The following is a 14,060-nucleotide window of genomic DNA, read 5'->3' as shown; positions in this document are numbered from 1 at the left end:
CCTAGCGAAAATCGCTGAAAATGTTCGATTCCATTGCCCAGTTTCAAGTTCCAAAACATTTCCGTCGTTGGAGACAACTATGTCCTTCGAAGCAAATGACGACGGCGTGGACATCCATCACGATCCCCTGAAAGATGCTGTGGGATTCGAATCAGTCAGCTCGTTGAATGAGCAACCAGGTGTGGATCGTGGACACGTCGAAGCAAATGAGGCTATGCCTGCGGTGGTGCACGAATATGATGCCGGGCCGGGAGGGTGTGTATACCGGGGAGTGAGGAGGCCACCGTCGGGGAAGTATGCGGCGGAGATTCAGGACCCAAAGAAGAGTGGTGCAAGGAGATGGCTTGGGACTTACAAGACGCCACAGGAGGCTGCGTTGGCTTATGACCGGGCCGCGTTCGCGATGCGTGGGACCAACGCCAGGCTAAATTTCCCTCACTCGATCGGTCGCAATGAGGTGGAGCCAGAGAAGCTCACTCGGAAGCGGCACCACTCACATGAGGCTGGGAGTGGTTCGCTGGATCCGAAGCCGATAAAGGAGGACTTGACTGGCTTTGCCAGCGATCCCAAAAAGCTTAATGGCTATGTTGTGTCATTCCAATAGTGTGGAACTTAAAATGGAAGAAATCAAGAGTTTTCGTGTGCTAATTTGCAGTCATTATGTTATGAACATGCGTCAAGTGTACAATTTTATTATAAAAGAAGCATACGGAAAATTCATTTGTCCAAATTATTAATTTTTGTTTCTTTAGGGGGAAAACACAGATTAGAAGAAATTCCGATGAGCTTTAGCCATTTTCTGGGGAAAAAATGTGATAAGTGCTGTTGCTGGTCTGTAATTTTCATGCTATTATACTAAAAATATTTGCACTTACACTTCTTTGAGTTGCCACCTAAGATAGTCATACATATGAGAAGATATGCATGCGTTAATGCCTTTTTTTTTTTTTTTTTGGGCGGGGGGAGGGGAAAATGGGAATTGGAAAAAGAAAACTGAGAGGTGGGGACACAGAAAATGGAACGAACTTTAAATTCATGACTCTGCTATAAATTACTCCTTTGAGAAACATAGAAACTAGAGTTGATTTTGATGGTGTAAATTATTCAAGATAAATCAATCAAGATTAATTCGTTGACTACTCAACCGCCAGTTGATTCTGATTATGATCAAATAGCTTATATATAAAAAAGAGGGAAATTTCAACTCAATTGGCCAATCAACTTGCTCATAAATCTAGGAACATAGAAAATCTCAGGTTAAGCATATCAGGTACTTCGCTCAATCGCATTAAAATTCAAGCTTGGCCAGCTCAAGTCAAGTGAAAAAAAAAACCTTTGCTTTTATTTAAGTGAGAATAACAAGCCCTTGAATCCTTAAAATATACAACCGCAAGAGTCATATTCAAATTTGATTCCTCAAAGTGAATTTTCCTTTTCCTAATATGCATTGACCATCGAAATTCTTTCACCCACATCCTCGTCATTTTACCTTAGATATGAAGGTAAATGTTGAACTATAAATCATAAGTTGTGTTTGTTGTCTAATAATATGAATTTATAGATAAATTGATCACCCCTCTTCCTAACTAGTAAATTGGTGGCCATAATCACTCCTCTCGCTTCTCCAATACTATCTTGGTTTTTCATTTTGATTTTGGTTAAACCCTATCCAGGCCCTTTTTCACCCCTATTTCAAAACCTTCGGGACATATTTATATCAGATCCCTCAAATGTGGTAAGGGTCAAGATAGAATAAAATATTAATGAAGGGGTGAGCTGGGTGACTAGAGATGAAATGGCAAGAGTGGGGATGAGGGCTCCTTTCGTTTCAACTTTAATCAAAGCTACCATCTTTCTATCCTATTTAGAAAGATAGCAGCTATCAAAGAGAAGATAAGTGCTATTGACCCCTTTACTTTCCTAGAGGGACAAAGTGTCAGAGGCTAGGTACGGAGACTTGGCTATTTGAAGGCTCGTAAAATACCCTATAGATTTCACGAACCAATTAAGTATAGACCTTTGACATGCATAGGTGACCCAAATCCAAAGCATCCTGCACATGGTTTATTGGATTCAAAAGTACGACCTCCAGTTTTTTAGTGGACTAGGCGAATGGTGGTGGCTAAGTGTGAATATGATTCCAGAGTAGAATCTGGAATCAAACAACCTGATTGGTGGGAACTTGGGCGGGAAAGCATCTTACATGTGGTTTATTGGATTCAAAAGTATGACCTCCAGTTTTTTAGTGGACTGGGCGAAGGGTGGCGGCTAAGTGTGAATATGATATAGAGTAGAATTTGGAATCAAACAACCTGATTGGTGGGAACTGGGGTGGGCTATAGTGAGGGGAGAGGGGTATCGGGTCATGTGATTTGCGGACAAGTGGGGCACGTGCAAGGGTTAGATAACCGAAGACACTAGATGGGTCTACTAAGGAGACAACAACCCTTCATCCACTAAACAACATGCATGCATTGTTTTTGGGGGCGTGGGGGGGGTTGGGGAGCATATTTATCACATGATAAAATAAGATTTAATTGGAAGATGGTCCCCATGTCGAATAATTTAATTAAAAAGTGAAGGGACATAACATCTATGGCAAGTGTTGGCGGGCGTTAAACAATATTTCTATAGGGCTACATAATATTTCAAGCTAGGTTTTGCAAATGGAATCTTTGACTATGGATATTCCGATAAGTATTTTTTTCCTTTTTATTTAATAAATGAAGATAAAAAGAAGAAGGAAAGACCATATAAAAATGCTAAGCATCATTTCTGCTTTAGGCATTAGTATTGCCCTAAGTAAGTGGACCACATTTGAGAACCAATCACAGTCTGACAAACTTATAGATCTTGTACTTTAAGTTTAACAGGAGAAGAAGAAATTATCAAAAAAATCGCATGAAATGATAATGAATACTAGAGATTTATGTGCTTGGATCTGAGGGTCGGCATCTATCTGATGGAGAGAGCTAGCCACTAAGAAATACATTATGAATACGGATAATATATAGTTTACATTTGCGCAATCGCTCTGGTGTTTCCTCATCCTAAATTATATCCAAGGTGAACTCATAAACATTATATCACAAATCTCTCGTAGAGAACTCAATGAGAAAATTTATAGATAAAAAACCCTAAACTTCTATTGTTTGCTCTAATATGCAAAAACCAAAATGCACCTCACAACAAACGTGTTCAGCCATCACTTATATTATATAATATTTGTATTCAAATTGGGAAATCCTTTTTAACTGATTCAAATTAGGAATTCAACTCCAATAGATAAAGATTTTTAGCTTCATATGTTCAATCAATCAAAAGTAAGATATAGACTTTCCTGATTTAAATTACATGATCAAGCTTCGAATCGGACTTCATTGACGATGTCAAACTCGAGGTATTGTCAATATATATTATTGTCATCACCGTCGCCATCATATGCAAAAGGAAGGGAAGCTTTCACTGAAAGACCCGAACCATAGGTCTCCGTACTCCACCCTGCTGTGATTAGAAAAAAGCAACCAAATTGGACCTACAGTACTAACTAATAAACAAAGATGAACTACCAATTTGAGAAAGGACTTTAACAAGCTTCAGATAAAAGGCGTTTTTATGTACCTTCAAGCGTCAGCCCTCGCCACGCAACATCATAATACGCCCCAAAACCCTAATCGTTCCCTAACCTCGCATTATTGTCCACTATTCAGGATCGACATGTACACAGCAAGTTCCGCAATATCAGAATCAGATGGTGCTCTTTTAGAGTGCATTCGCCAGCATCTTCTCAACGACGACAACTTTGAAACCCTAGCGAAAATCGCCGAAAGTGTCCTATTCCGTCGCCCAGATTCAAGTTCCAACACATTTCCATCGCCAGAGAGAACAATGTCCTTCGAAGCAAATGACGATGGCATGGATGTCCATCACGGTCCTCAAGATGCTGTGGGATTCAAATCAACCCGTTCGTTGATTGAGCAACCGGTCGTGGATCATGGACACATCGAAGCAAATGAGGCCATGCCTCTGGTGATGCGTGAATGTGATACCCAACCTGGAGGGGGTCTCTACCGGGGAGTGAGGAGGCGGCCGTGGGGGAAGTATGCGGCGGAGATTCGGGACCCAAAGAAGAATGGCGCAAGGAGATGGCTCGGGACTTACCAGACACCACAGGAGGCTGCATTGGCTTATGACCGGGCTGCGTTCGCGCTGCGTGGGACCAAGGCCAGGCTAAATTTCCCTCAGTTGATCGGTCGTGATGAGGTGGAGCCGGTGAGGGTCACTCGGAAGCGGCGCCACTGACCTGGGGCTGGGAGCGACTCGCTGGATCTGAAGGCGAATAAGGAGGACTTGACTGACTTTGCCGGCAGCCCCGACAAACTTAATGGGTATATCATGTCGTTCCAATAGTGTGGAACTTGAAATGGAAGGAATTGAGAGGTTTTGTGTCCTGATTTCTAGTCATTATGTTATGAACATGCGTCAAGAGTATAATTTTCTTATAAATGAAGCATACGAAGAACTCAATTGTCTGACCTATTAATTTTTGTTTCTTTAGGGGGAAAACACAAATTATAAGAAATTCTGACGGGGTTTAGTCAAATTTTTTGGGGAGAAAATTGACAAGTGCTGCCACTGGTCTGTAATTTTCATGTCATCATACTAAAAAATTTGCACTTAGACTGCTTTGAGTCGCCACCTAAGATAGTCATACATATGAGAAGATATGCGTATGTTAATGTTTTTCTCTTTCTTTATTCTTTATATATATATTTTTTTTGGGGGGGAGATGGGAATTGGAAAATGAAAATTGAGAGGTGGAGACATAGAAGATGAAACGAACTGCAAAATCATCACTCTACTACAAATTATTTGTTCTTTCATAAACATAGAAGTTAGAGTTGATTTTGACGGTGTAATTTATTCAAGATAAATTAATCATGATTCTTTCGTTGACTACTCGACCATTAGTTGCTTCTGATTATGTTTAAATAGCTTATATATCAAAAAGAGGGAAATTCCAACTCAGTTGACCAATGAACCTACTCATATATCTACGAACATAAAAAATCTTCGGGTAAGCATATTAGGTACTTTGCTCAGTAGCGCATTAAAATTCAAGCTCGGTCAGCCAGGTCAAGTGAAAAAATAAACAAAAAGTGTCAAATGCCCTTCCTTTTGGACTGCTGGAGTCTCTTTTCAAGTTAAATTGCTTGATGAGGTTCTTCTGAACTCTATTGTCAACATGACTTAATGTGCAAATCATCAGTGATTTCAGCAAAATAAATTGATTGTATCTGCTAATGCTAGCCTTAATCTATCCAAAAAAGAATTATTGACTTATCAATCTACGTATAACGTTGTTCCAAGCTAATAAACATAGCTGTCGGTAAGACTTGAGTCCTCCAAATGAATTTTGATTTCTCGAGTTAAGTCAAATTGGATCGATAAGACCCTAGGCCAGACCTCATTACCTCCTAGATAGAGAGGGGGACACGTGTGATTTTGTATTAGATTGATAGATATAGATAAAAATAAACTAAAGGAAGAGACCCCCTGCTTCATCTTTTAGATGGATCACATTGCCTTAGATTCTCATTTAGAGTTTACTATAGTTCTTTAGGAGATCCATTTTCCCTCCATCTTTATGGCATTCAGCACAGCAAATGGAAATCCAAAGCTAAAGCAACTTTTGAAAATTGATTATTTAGTTTCAACTTTTGAAAATAGAGTGCTAATAATTTCTTTCACAAAAAAAGAAAAAAGGAAAAAAGAAAATTTTCTAACACTAATATTTTCAGTAATTTCACATTTTTTAGGTGACAAAAAATTGGAAGAAATTTACAATGGACTTTAGTCAAATTTGGAGGCATAAATTTGACAAAATGATGCTTTTGAACAATTTTATACTCCTTTTAGTCGCCATAGGCAAAAATTTGACATTAACAATATATATAGATATGGAGATCAAATAATACAGTCGCTCAAAGTTTGCTTTACATCAATCTCTTAAAAACTATAGGTACAAGTTATTACGCTAATTTTGCCTCAAGTAGTGTTGAGTAGACCTATCAAACAATTGGGTTCGGTTAAAAATTGTCCGACCAAAATTGACCAATTTTCATACAATACGAATCTAGTAACTCATATTAGACCCATACCTAATCCAATCTATTTTGTTAAAACTCTTCTATGTTTAAGAAAATTGAGAAAAACTTATACTGAAACTAAGGTGAGAGCACGAAGTGAGAGAGCACGAGATCAAGTGAGGGAGAAAGAGAGTGAAGAGAGAGTCATTGAGGTGAGTTAGGTTTAAGTGCGCTGTGAGTCTATTTAACATTCATATTATTTTGGCTTTTGCCATTCTAAGCTCAGTTATGATCCATTTATTGAATTTAACTAACTTATATAATAACCCAACCAATGAAATATGGGTTAACAAATGGTTTTATAACCCATTTTGACAGGTCTAGTGTTAAGCTAAATTCTATAAAGTGGTAAAAAGAAGTTGCACTTGTGTAGACCTTGAATCAAGTCATGACAATCTCATTCTTACTTTTTTCAGATGCTTCTCTTTTATAAAATTGGAGGGGAGATCTTATGTGATGTTCATCTCAAGATAATTTACCCGCTAATATGGATATATGATCAATTTGGTCACATGTCTGTGATGTTCCTCTCTGTGACATCCCGATTTTCCAATTTTATTTTCAATAAATTGAGAAGGGCATGTCGTTGGCACGCATATAGTTCTTTTCCTTGAGTCTCATGTGAAAACTAGTTTATTAGGTGAAGCCGTTAAGAAATTCTAATGCATCAGACTCGAGAATTTGACCAGGAAATGACCTTTCGACTGAGTTAATCTGCAAGGGTCATTACGGCACAATTAAAAATCGATTAGAGATCGGAGATAAGTCGACTCGACAGAGGCATGTGATCAGGTGTGGGTGATTCTACCAGATCGTATAATTCTTGTCGATCGGCATTGGACCGACTTTTCTATCGATTGGGTACCTTGTGTTTGTATTTGAAACATTGAGATTAACCCGACAACCGAAAGTCGCCAATGTTTCAAAGATGTACATTGTGGCTTGAGATGATCAACCACATGTCAAATGAATGAAATTTCTAAAGGCTACCCAGTAGGTTGGGTCGCGCTAGTATTGTGCCAAAGTGAAATTAACCGTTGAATTGAGATCGAATTCAGAAATTGGAAGTTTGGGTGTGTCACAAATCATTTTAGGAATATTGACTCATCTTTGGAAGATTTTTCATGCAAGTCGAGTTTTTCAGCAAAATAATCAGAGAATGGCTAATTTGGCTCGAGAAATTAGTAGGCCCGCTTTTGGTCGTACTTTTGGGACTTAAGTTGATTCTATGGACAAGTGAAGATGTGAATTGAAGTGTGGTGACATCGGATTAATTTTATGGACTTGAATTGGACTCAATTGGAAGAGAATTGAATGGAATTAAAGAAATTAATGTACAAAGTTTCATGCCCCGGCGGAAAAATAAAATGGACCTATTGAAGATTGTTGTGGGAGATTTGAAATAAGTGGAGTCGTGGTGGGCTATTTTGTTGGATTAAAGAAAGGGAAAAAGAAAAGAAATGGCCCCCATCCTTCTCTCTCTCCTCCCCCTCTCTCTTCCGTCGGCACCCCCCCTCTCCATTTTCTTCTCTTTCTTCGCATGCCCAGCAATGGAAGAAGCCGAGTGCAGCAGCCCACAGCTTCGTCCGTTGCCGATTGCCGCCGCCATTCGCACCGCCAAGCCGCTTGCCACCCGCTCTCACCACCACCGCGCCATCGCCTCCCTCTCTCCTCCCTCTCCTGCTCGTGCTTGACATCACCAACAGATGCGAGAGCGCCCGGCAGCAGCGAAGATCGACCAGCAAGCTGTCGGAGCTAGGACCATCGTCACCGCTCGCCGTCTTGTGCTCCGTCGCTACCCGTGCTCGCCCGCGCTTGGCAAACGCCCGGCCGTCTCTGTTGGCCTTTGCTCGTGCGTCCAGGGAGCTGTTTGGCCAGCTTAGGCTGCGGATCCACCACCTTTGGCCACCGTGCGCCCCCGCCTCAACTCGCCGGGGCTCCGCCGGACCACCCCCAGCCCTCTCCAGCTCAACCTGAGCCCGTTCCTCCCTCCTTCGGCACTAGCACAGTAGCTGCAAAAATGGGTATGGCAGCCCGGTTTTGGCCCGTTTTGGCCAGCTTCCTGACCTTGGATGCTTGGCCCGCTTTGAGGAAAGTCGATCCTCGCGTCGATCCTGTCGTTTTGGTCCGCTCGGCTCGCTAATCCGGTGAGTTTAGCTCACTAAATCTTGATTAGATGGTTAATGATGCCTTAAGTGTGCTTTGTCTAATTTAAGCAAGTTTAGGTGGATAGTTTAGTTTATTTAATTGTGATTTGGATTAAGAAGTTTGTTTAATTTAAAGTGTGTTTAATTAAGGTTAATAGAGTTATTTAATAATAAGCTTTGATGAGACATAATGGGGTTTTATTTTTGAATTATTTAATTGTTTCAAAATTCTGGAATGTATAATATTATATTATATTCCGAAATTATTAAAATATTATTATTTAATAAAAAAATGAAAAAAAATATTTTTGATCCCGGTTGCTCGAATTTCGTGCCGATCGCTGTGCATTTAGAATTTGAATTTGGTGATTGGTTATGGAAAATTGAGTGTGATTGCGATAAATAGGGATTCTTTATAAAATCCAAAGTGTGGAAATGGATGGGAGATTGGCCGTGATTGACCACCTATTAAAGGTTGTGCCTAGTGGGGCCGTGATTAATCACCTATTAGAGGTCGTGCTCAGTGGGGATGTGATTGGCCACCTGATAAAGGTTGCGCCCAATAGGGCCATGATTAGCCACCTGATAAAGGTTGCGCCCAATTGAGCCGTGATTTACCACCTGACAGAGGTCGTGCCCATTGGGCCGTGATCTACCACATTTTAAAGGTTGTGCCGAGTGGGGCCGTGATGCCACTAATTCTAATTTGCTGAGTGGGGCCGTGATTACCACTAAATGTTAGACTTACCTGTAGAGTCGCGAGTGAAGGCAGTGATTGAATAATTAGAATGACCGTATGATAATCTTACTGACATGTAATCGACTGAGTCGATTAATCGCTGAAACGATCCGAGCAATTGAATTGTTCTGATAATGTGATTGTGCCATAATTGTTTGGTAATCATAATCGTACGTGATTGAATTATATAAACTGTGCTAACCTGCAGATGAAGACTGATGCGAGGTAAGTCTTTTGTGTGATGTGGCTAGGCCACATGGGTCGTATTTTCTTTCTAATAGGGGTTTAGAGGGTTGAACTTGTTGAGACAATGTCTCATCCGGTTGTGGGATAAATTTCAGGTCCCTGGTGGACGAAGTGGGCAGATAACTTTGGTTGGCCTTGAGGAGTTGCAGAGGTGAAGTCATAAGGATTGGAGAACGTGTCCGACTTGTAGGTCGTAGGATAGTTCCTTTTTAAGAGCCGGTCTTTTGTAGACTTTTGTAGACTTTTGGCCGTAGACCTCTGTTTGTAATTCTGTTGAATTATGAAAGTGTTATGTTGTGGTTTTACTTCCTGCTTTTCTATCTCGTATTTCATTGTCAGGGGTTTTGTAATATGTTCCACTTGCGCAATAAGAAATGAATGGGGTCGGCGACACTATCTGGGAATGTCGCATTTGCATGACTATGGTGGGATGTTGGCGCGCTCGAGGTTCAGGGCGTGACACTCTCCCTTCTCCCACCCTCTAAAGCTCGTGGCTAGCTTTTGTTAGTTGTTGTTCTTAGATCAATTATGTTATTCTCCTCGAAAATGGAGGTAGAAGGCAAAATATCTCAAATTTGGAAACATTGGCCTGATCCAAGTTTAAAAAAACCTAGTTATGGCCTTTGACACACCCATGCATTGGGAGGCGCTCATGTAAATGGTGAATGGCAGATATGAGAGTGCTTGGAGCGCATGGGGTTGTGAGCGAGAGAGGTGGGATGAGAGTTACCGTTCCTATATTTGCTTTTTCTCTATGTCTTGATTATCCAAGTTGAAAATTGAGATGACAACAAAATATAATATTCTGTTAATGATCAAATGAAGAGCACATAAAACTTATTTATGTGCTTTACTAGATAACAATCGAAAATAGCACAATATCAATTACAATCAATCAAACCAATCAAGGGAAATATATAAAATCTCCTATAATATCCTTATTAAATCTATAATATCCCTCTCAAACTCAAAGTGATTTGAAATAGATCAATTTGAGTTTGGTGAAAAGATCCATAAAATACCCTGATGGATGTGTCTTGGTGAAGACATCAACAATTTGTTAAGCGGATGAAATAGAGACAAGTCAAATAGTATAACGAGGAACACAATATCGGATGAATGATAATTTATTTCAATATCCTTTGGGTTTAAGTACCAAGAATGTTGTAATGAGTTGTCTTGAGCCTATCTTTACTGAGCCACTCATGGAGTTCACCTTTGACTCTCTGTGACATGCATTAGTCATAAAATGCAAAAAGAAAATGTTAATCTAATATTTAGTCCTCTAATTTTTATTATTGTATGATTTGGTCCCCTAACTCAATTTTGGGGACCATTAGTATCTTTATTCTTTTTATTGGAGTAATGACAACGTAAGTACCTGAATTTTTGTCATTTTTATAATCGCATGCTTAACTTTGTCTTTATTTAATAAAGTATCTTGACTTTTCAACTGTGGGTTGATATGAGAACTCCATTAATTTACGGACGAAAATTGTCAATCTAGACGCTAACGCAATTATATCACCATTAAGAGCCTATTTGGCAACGTTTCTAATAGTAGTAGTATTAGTTCTTTTATTCTCCTTAATAGAAAAGGAATAGAAATTCATTTGGTAACGTCAATTAATTTTTCCATTCCCCGGAATAAAAAGGTGGCCGGAAAATAGATTTGGAATAGAAACAAAAAGTAAAAAAAGAAGAAGTAGTTTCTTGTTCCCGAGAACAATTTTTAGAAATAAGTTATTTTTTCTTTTCTCCCTCCTTGGCCCTTGCCGCCGGCCACTATTGCCCCCTACTGTCCAGCCACCACCAACTGCTGCCACCGCCATGGCCTATTGCGCGGCGGCTAACGACGGTGGCGGCATAGAAGAGTAAAAAAAAAAAGAAAAGAATTTTTTTAAAATTTTTAAAATTAAAGAAATTATATGTTATAAAAAAATTTGTGGATCGTATCAAATGCATTCCTATTCTTTTTCCATTTCAAGAATAGAAATTTTATGTAATTACCAAACACGTTCTTTTACTCATAAATTGTTTCAAGGAATAGAAAAAAAAAGGACTATTTCTAAAAAGAAATTGTTTTTCGGAACAAAAACGTTATCGAACAGGCCCTGACCTTCCACTTTGTATCCAATGTGGTTTCTTGAGATAATGCCAGTTAGTAGAGGCCTATTGGGTGGCTAAAAATTTCTAAGTCGGCACTCTCTCTTTCCTCACCACCCGACACCTAAATGAAAAATTTATGTATATTAAAATTGCTTATTTACTCTTGCGCATTCAACTTAAATTAAAACAGTGTTTATAAATTATAGTGGTGATAATAATCATAGAGTTGTATAACAAATATCACTCGGTAGTAAATTTATCATTTGGAAGATAATTAAATATTATAGGTCATTTGCCATATATAAATATATAAATTCACTGTAGACTTACCATATATCTCCTAAGTCATATTTTATGAAAATTGAATTCATTAGGAATTATTTCCATATAATTCAACTTGATAACTTGGTAATTTTTTTTAGTAATGATTTTCATTAAGTAACACTAACTCTAATATTATTTTTTACCTACGTGTTGTATTGGATAGAATCAGAATAATTTTTTGAAAGCCATAAGACCAGTAATACTTTCCATATTATTCTAATATGAGTAGCTTTTTTCTGTAAATATATAACATCATATATTTAATAAAGCCAATTTTGCGCGAAATCAAAATTATAATTACTTTCTCATTCTTATGGAGTTAATTTTACTATTAATATTTTAGATATTAATATCTACAATATATTAATTTTAGAAAATTTCTTTGATTATTTTAGAAAAAACACTACTTTCTCATCCTCATAGGTCAATTTTACAACTTATTATCAACATTTTTCCTCTAAATTTTGACTTTTGGTAGAACTCTTAAGATTTCATTTGGAAAAGACAAAACTCCCTTCATTTTTTGTGCATTTAATGTAAAAAAAGTCACTTTAAATATTATACTAGTGTACTTGCCATGCGAAGCATGGGTTTGGTGTTTCAAAGCTAAGGAAAATTCATATCTACTAAAAATCCTTTTATGCTCTAGCAAATTCAAGGTATAGAAAGCACAGCATTTTTGGAACTATAGCAGTGACGATTACCATGAAATTTGTACTAAACAATAAAATTCATTTTGACAGATGATTGACTATATACCAAATAAAGATCTTAAATATCACGTTCCACTAAATTTGAATTGATCATTTGCTGCTTTTGCTTTTTTCAAATTGAGACTATGATTGGTCAATTTCTTTTAAGCAATCATCTTTGAGTAGCATTTACTCCAATCTTGAGTTTTGCTACCCGTTATGTTGTGGGAATTGAAGTAACTTAATTGTTTCTGTTATTGTATTGACTTACGTTAGTAACTATAGATATATTGCCACTATCATATACCAAAATGTGCATATCATCGTGCTTTTCAAGTTTATTTGATCTATTTTTGACATATTGCTTCAGACACCGTCTGTTCATTTTTCTATATAATGCAGTGCAAGGGACGAAGTCAATTTCTCTCTTGATAGCCTTTCCCTTTTAACATGATTTACCGCAGGATCAACTTTCAATGTTCCTTTTTTTTTTTTTTTTTTGCTTTGATAAGTTATAGATTATCCATATAATTACTTTAGATAGTTGTAGTCAAAATTCACAAAATAAAATTATTACTTAAAAAAGATAAGGACATTTTAATTGTATTCAATAAACAAAAGTTAGTTCTTTTTATTTACAAGTAAAGAGAGAAGGAGGTATGGCTTCTATTTTTTGGACGGACTGATTTTTACTTGTATATGTTAAATGCAAAACCCTCAAAACTTCATAAAATGTAAATGTTGATAGATAGATTCACATATAACTTTTGTGTAATCCGTTAAATAATATCGTACATGTTGACAAGAAGTTCAAAAAAATAAAATTCCTTTTGCTTTTATTTAAGTGAAAAGAACAAGCCCTTGAATCATTAAAATAAACAACCACGAGAGTCAAATTCAAAATTTGAATCCTCAAAGTGAATTTCCCTATGGTTAACACGTATTGATTGTCGAAATTCTTTCACCCACATCCTCATTATTTTACATTAGGCATGAAAGGAAATGTTAAATCATAACAAGTGCTTGTTGTCTTAGAATATGAATTTATAAAGAAATTGATTGCATCTCTCTCTCTCTCTCTCTCTCATGCATGCATGTTGTTTAGTGGGTGAAGGGTTGCTATCTCCATACCAGACCCATCTATTGTCTCCGTTTATGTAGACCTTACATGTGCCCCACTTGTCTGCAAATCACAAGACCCATTACATCTCTCCCCTCACAGTAGCCCACCCCAATTCCCACTGATTAGGTTCTCTAGTTCCAAATTTTAGTTTGGAACCATGCTCACCCCTTATCGCTACCCTTTGCCATAGTCCGCTCAAAAATTGGAGGTCATCTTTTGAATCCAATAAACTATGTGCAAGATGCTCTGAGTTTGGGTCGCCTATACATGTCAAAGGTCTATACTTAATTGGTTCATGATACCTGTAGGGTGATTTACGAGCTTTCTAATAGCCAAGTTGCCATACCTATGCCTCTGAATTGTAGAGAAATAAATAAAACCCTCAAATGTTTTTTAGCTGCCCCTCAAAATGTTTAATCTAGTTCCTAGAATATCATAACTCTCAAATGTTTGCATCACATGAAAGGAATAACATCAACATCGATATCGTGTTAAGAAGTTTAACCCAAAAGTTTAAACTATTAAGTAGAG

At 37.8% G+C, this 14,060-nt stretch overlaps 1 protein-coding gene across 1 annotated transcript; it reads left to right on the top strand.

Moving 5' to 3' along the window:
- The first annotated feature begins 3,717 nt into the window (after positions 1-3,717).
- On the top strand, positions 3,718-4,302 carry LOC104446343 (ethylene-responsive transcription factor 1-like). The gene has a single exon (XM_010060205.2). The coding sequence runs from the start codon at positions 3,718-3,720 to the stop codon at positions 4,300-4,302; it is 585 nt and encodes a 194-aa protein (XP_010058507.2).
- Positions 4,303-14,060: the final 9,758 nt, after the last annotated feature.

Source organism: Eucalyptus grandis, chromosome 5 (genome assembly GCF_016545825.1).
Source record: "Eucalyptus grandis isolate ANBG69807.140 chromosome 5, ASM1654582v1, whole genome shotgun sequence".
NCBI lineage: Eukaryota > Viridiplantae > Streptophyta > Magnoliopsida > Myrtales > Myrtaceae > Eucalyptus > Eucalyptus grandis.
The sequence above is the reverse complement of the archived record's forward strand: the minus strand, read 5'-3'. Positions and strand labels throughout refer to the sequence as shown.

Bases quoted from the DNA above. Each gene is read 5' to 3' on its own strand.
- LOC104446343 (XM_010060205.2), top strand. From the start codon at position 3,718: ATGTACACAGCAAGTTCCGCAATATCAGAATCAGATGGTGCTCTTTTA.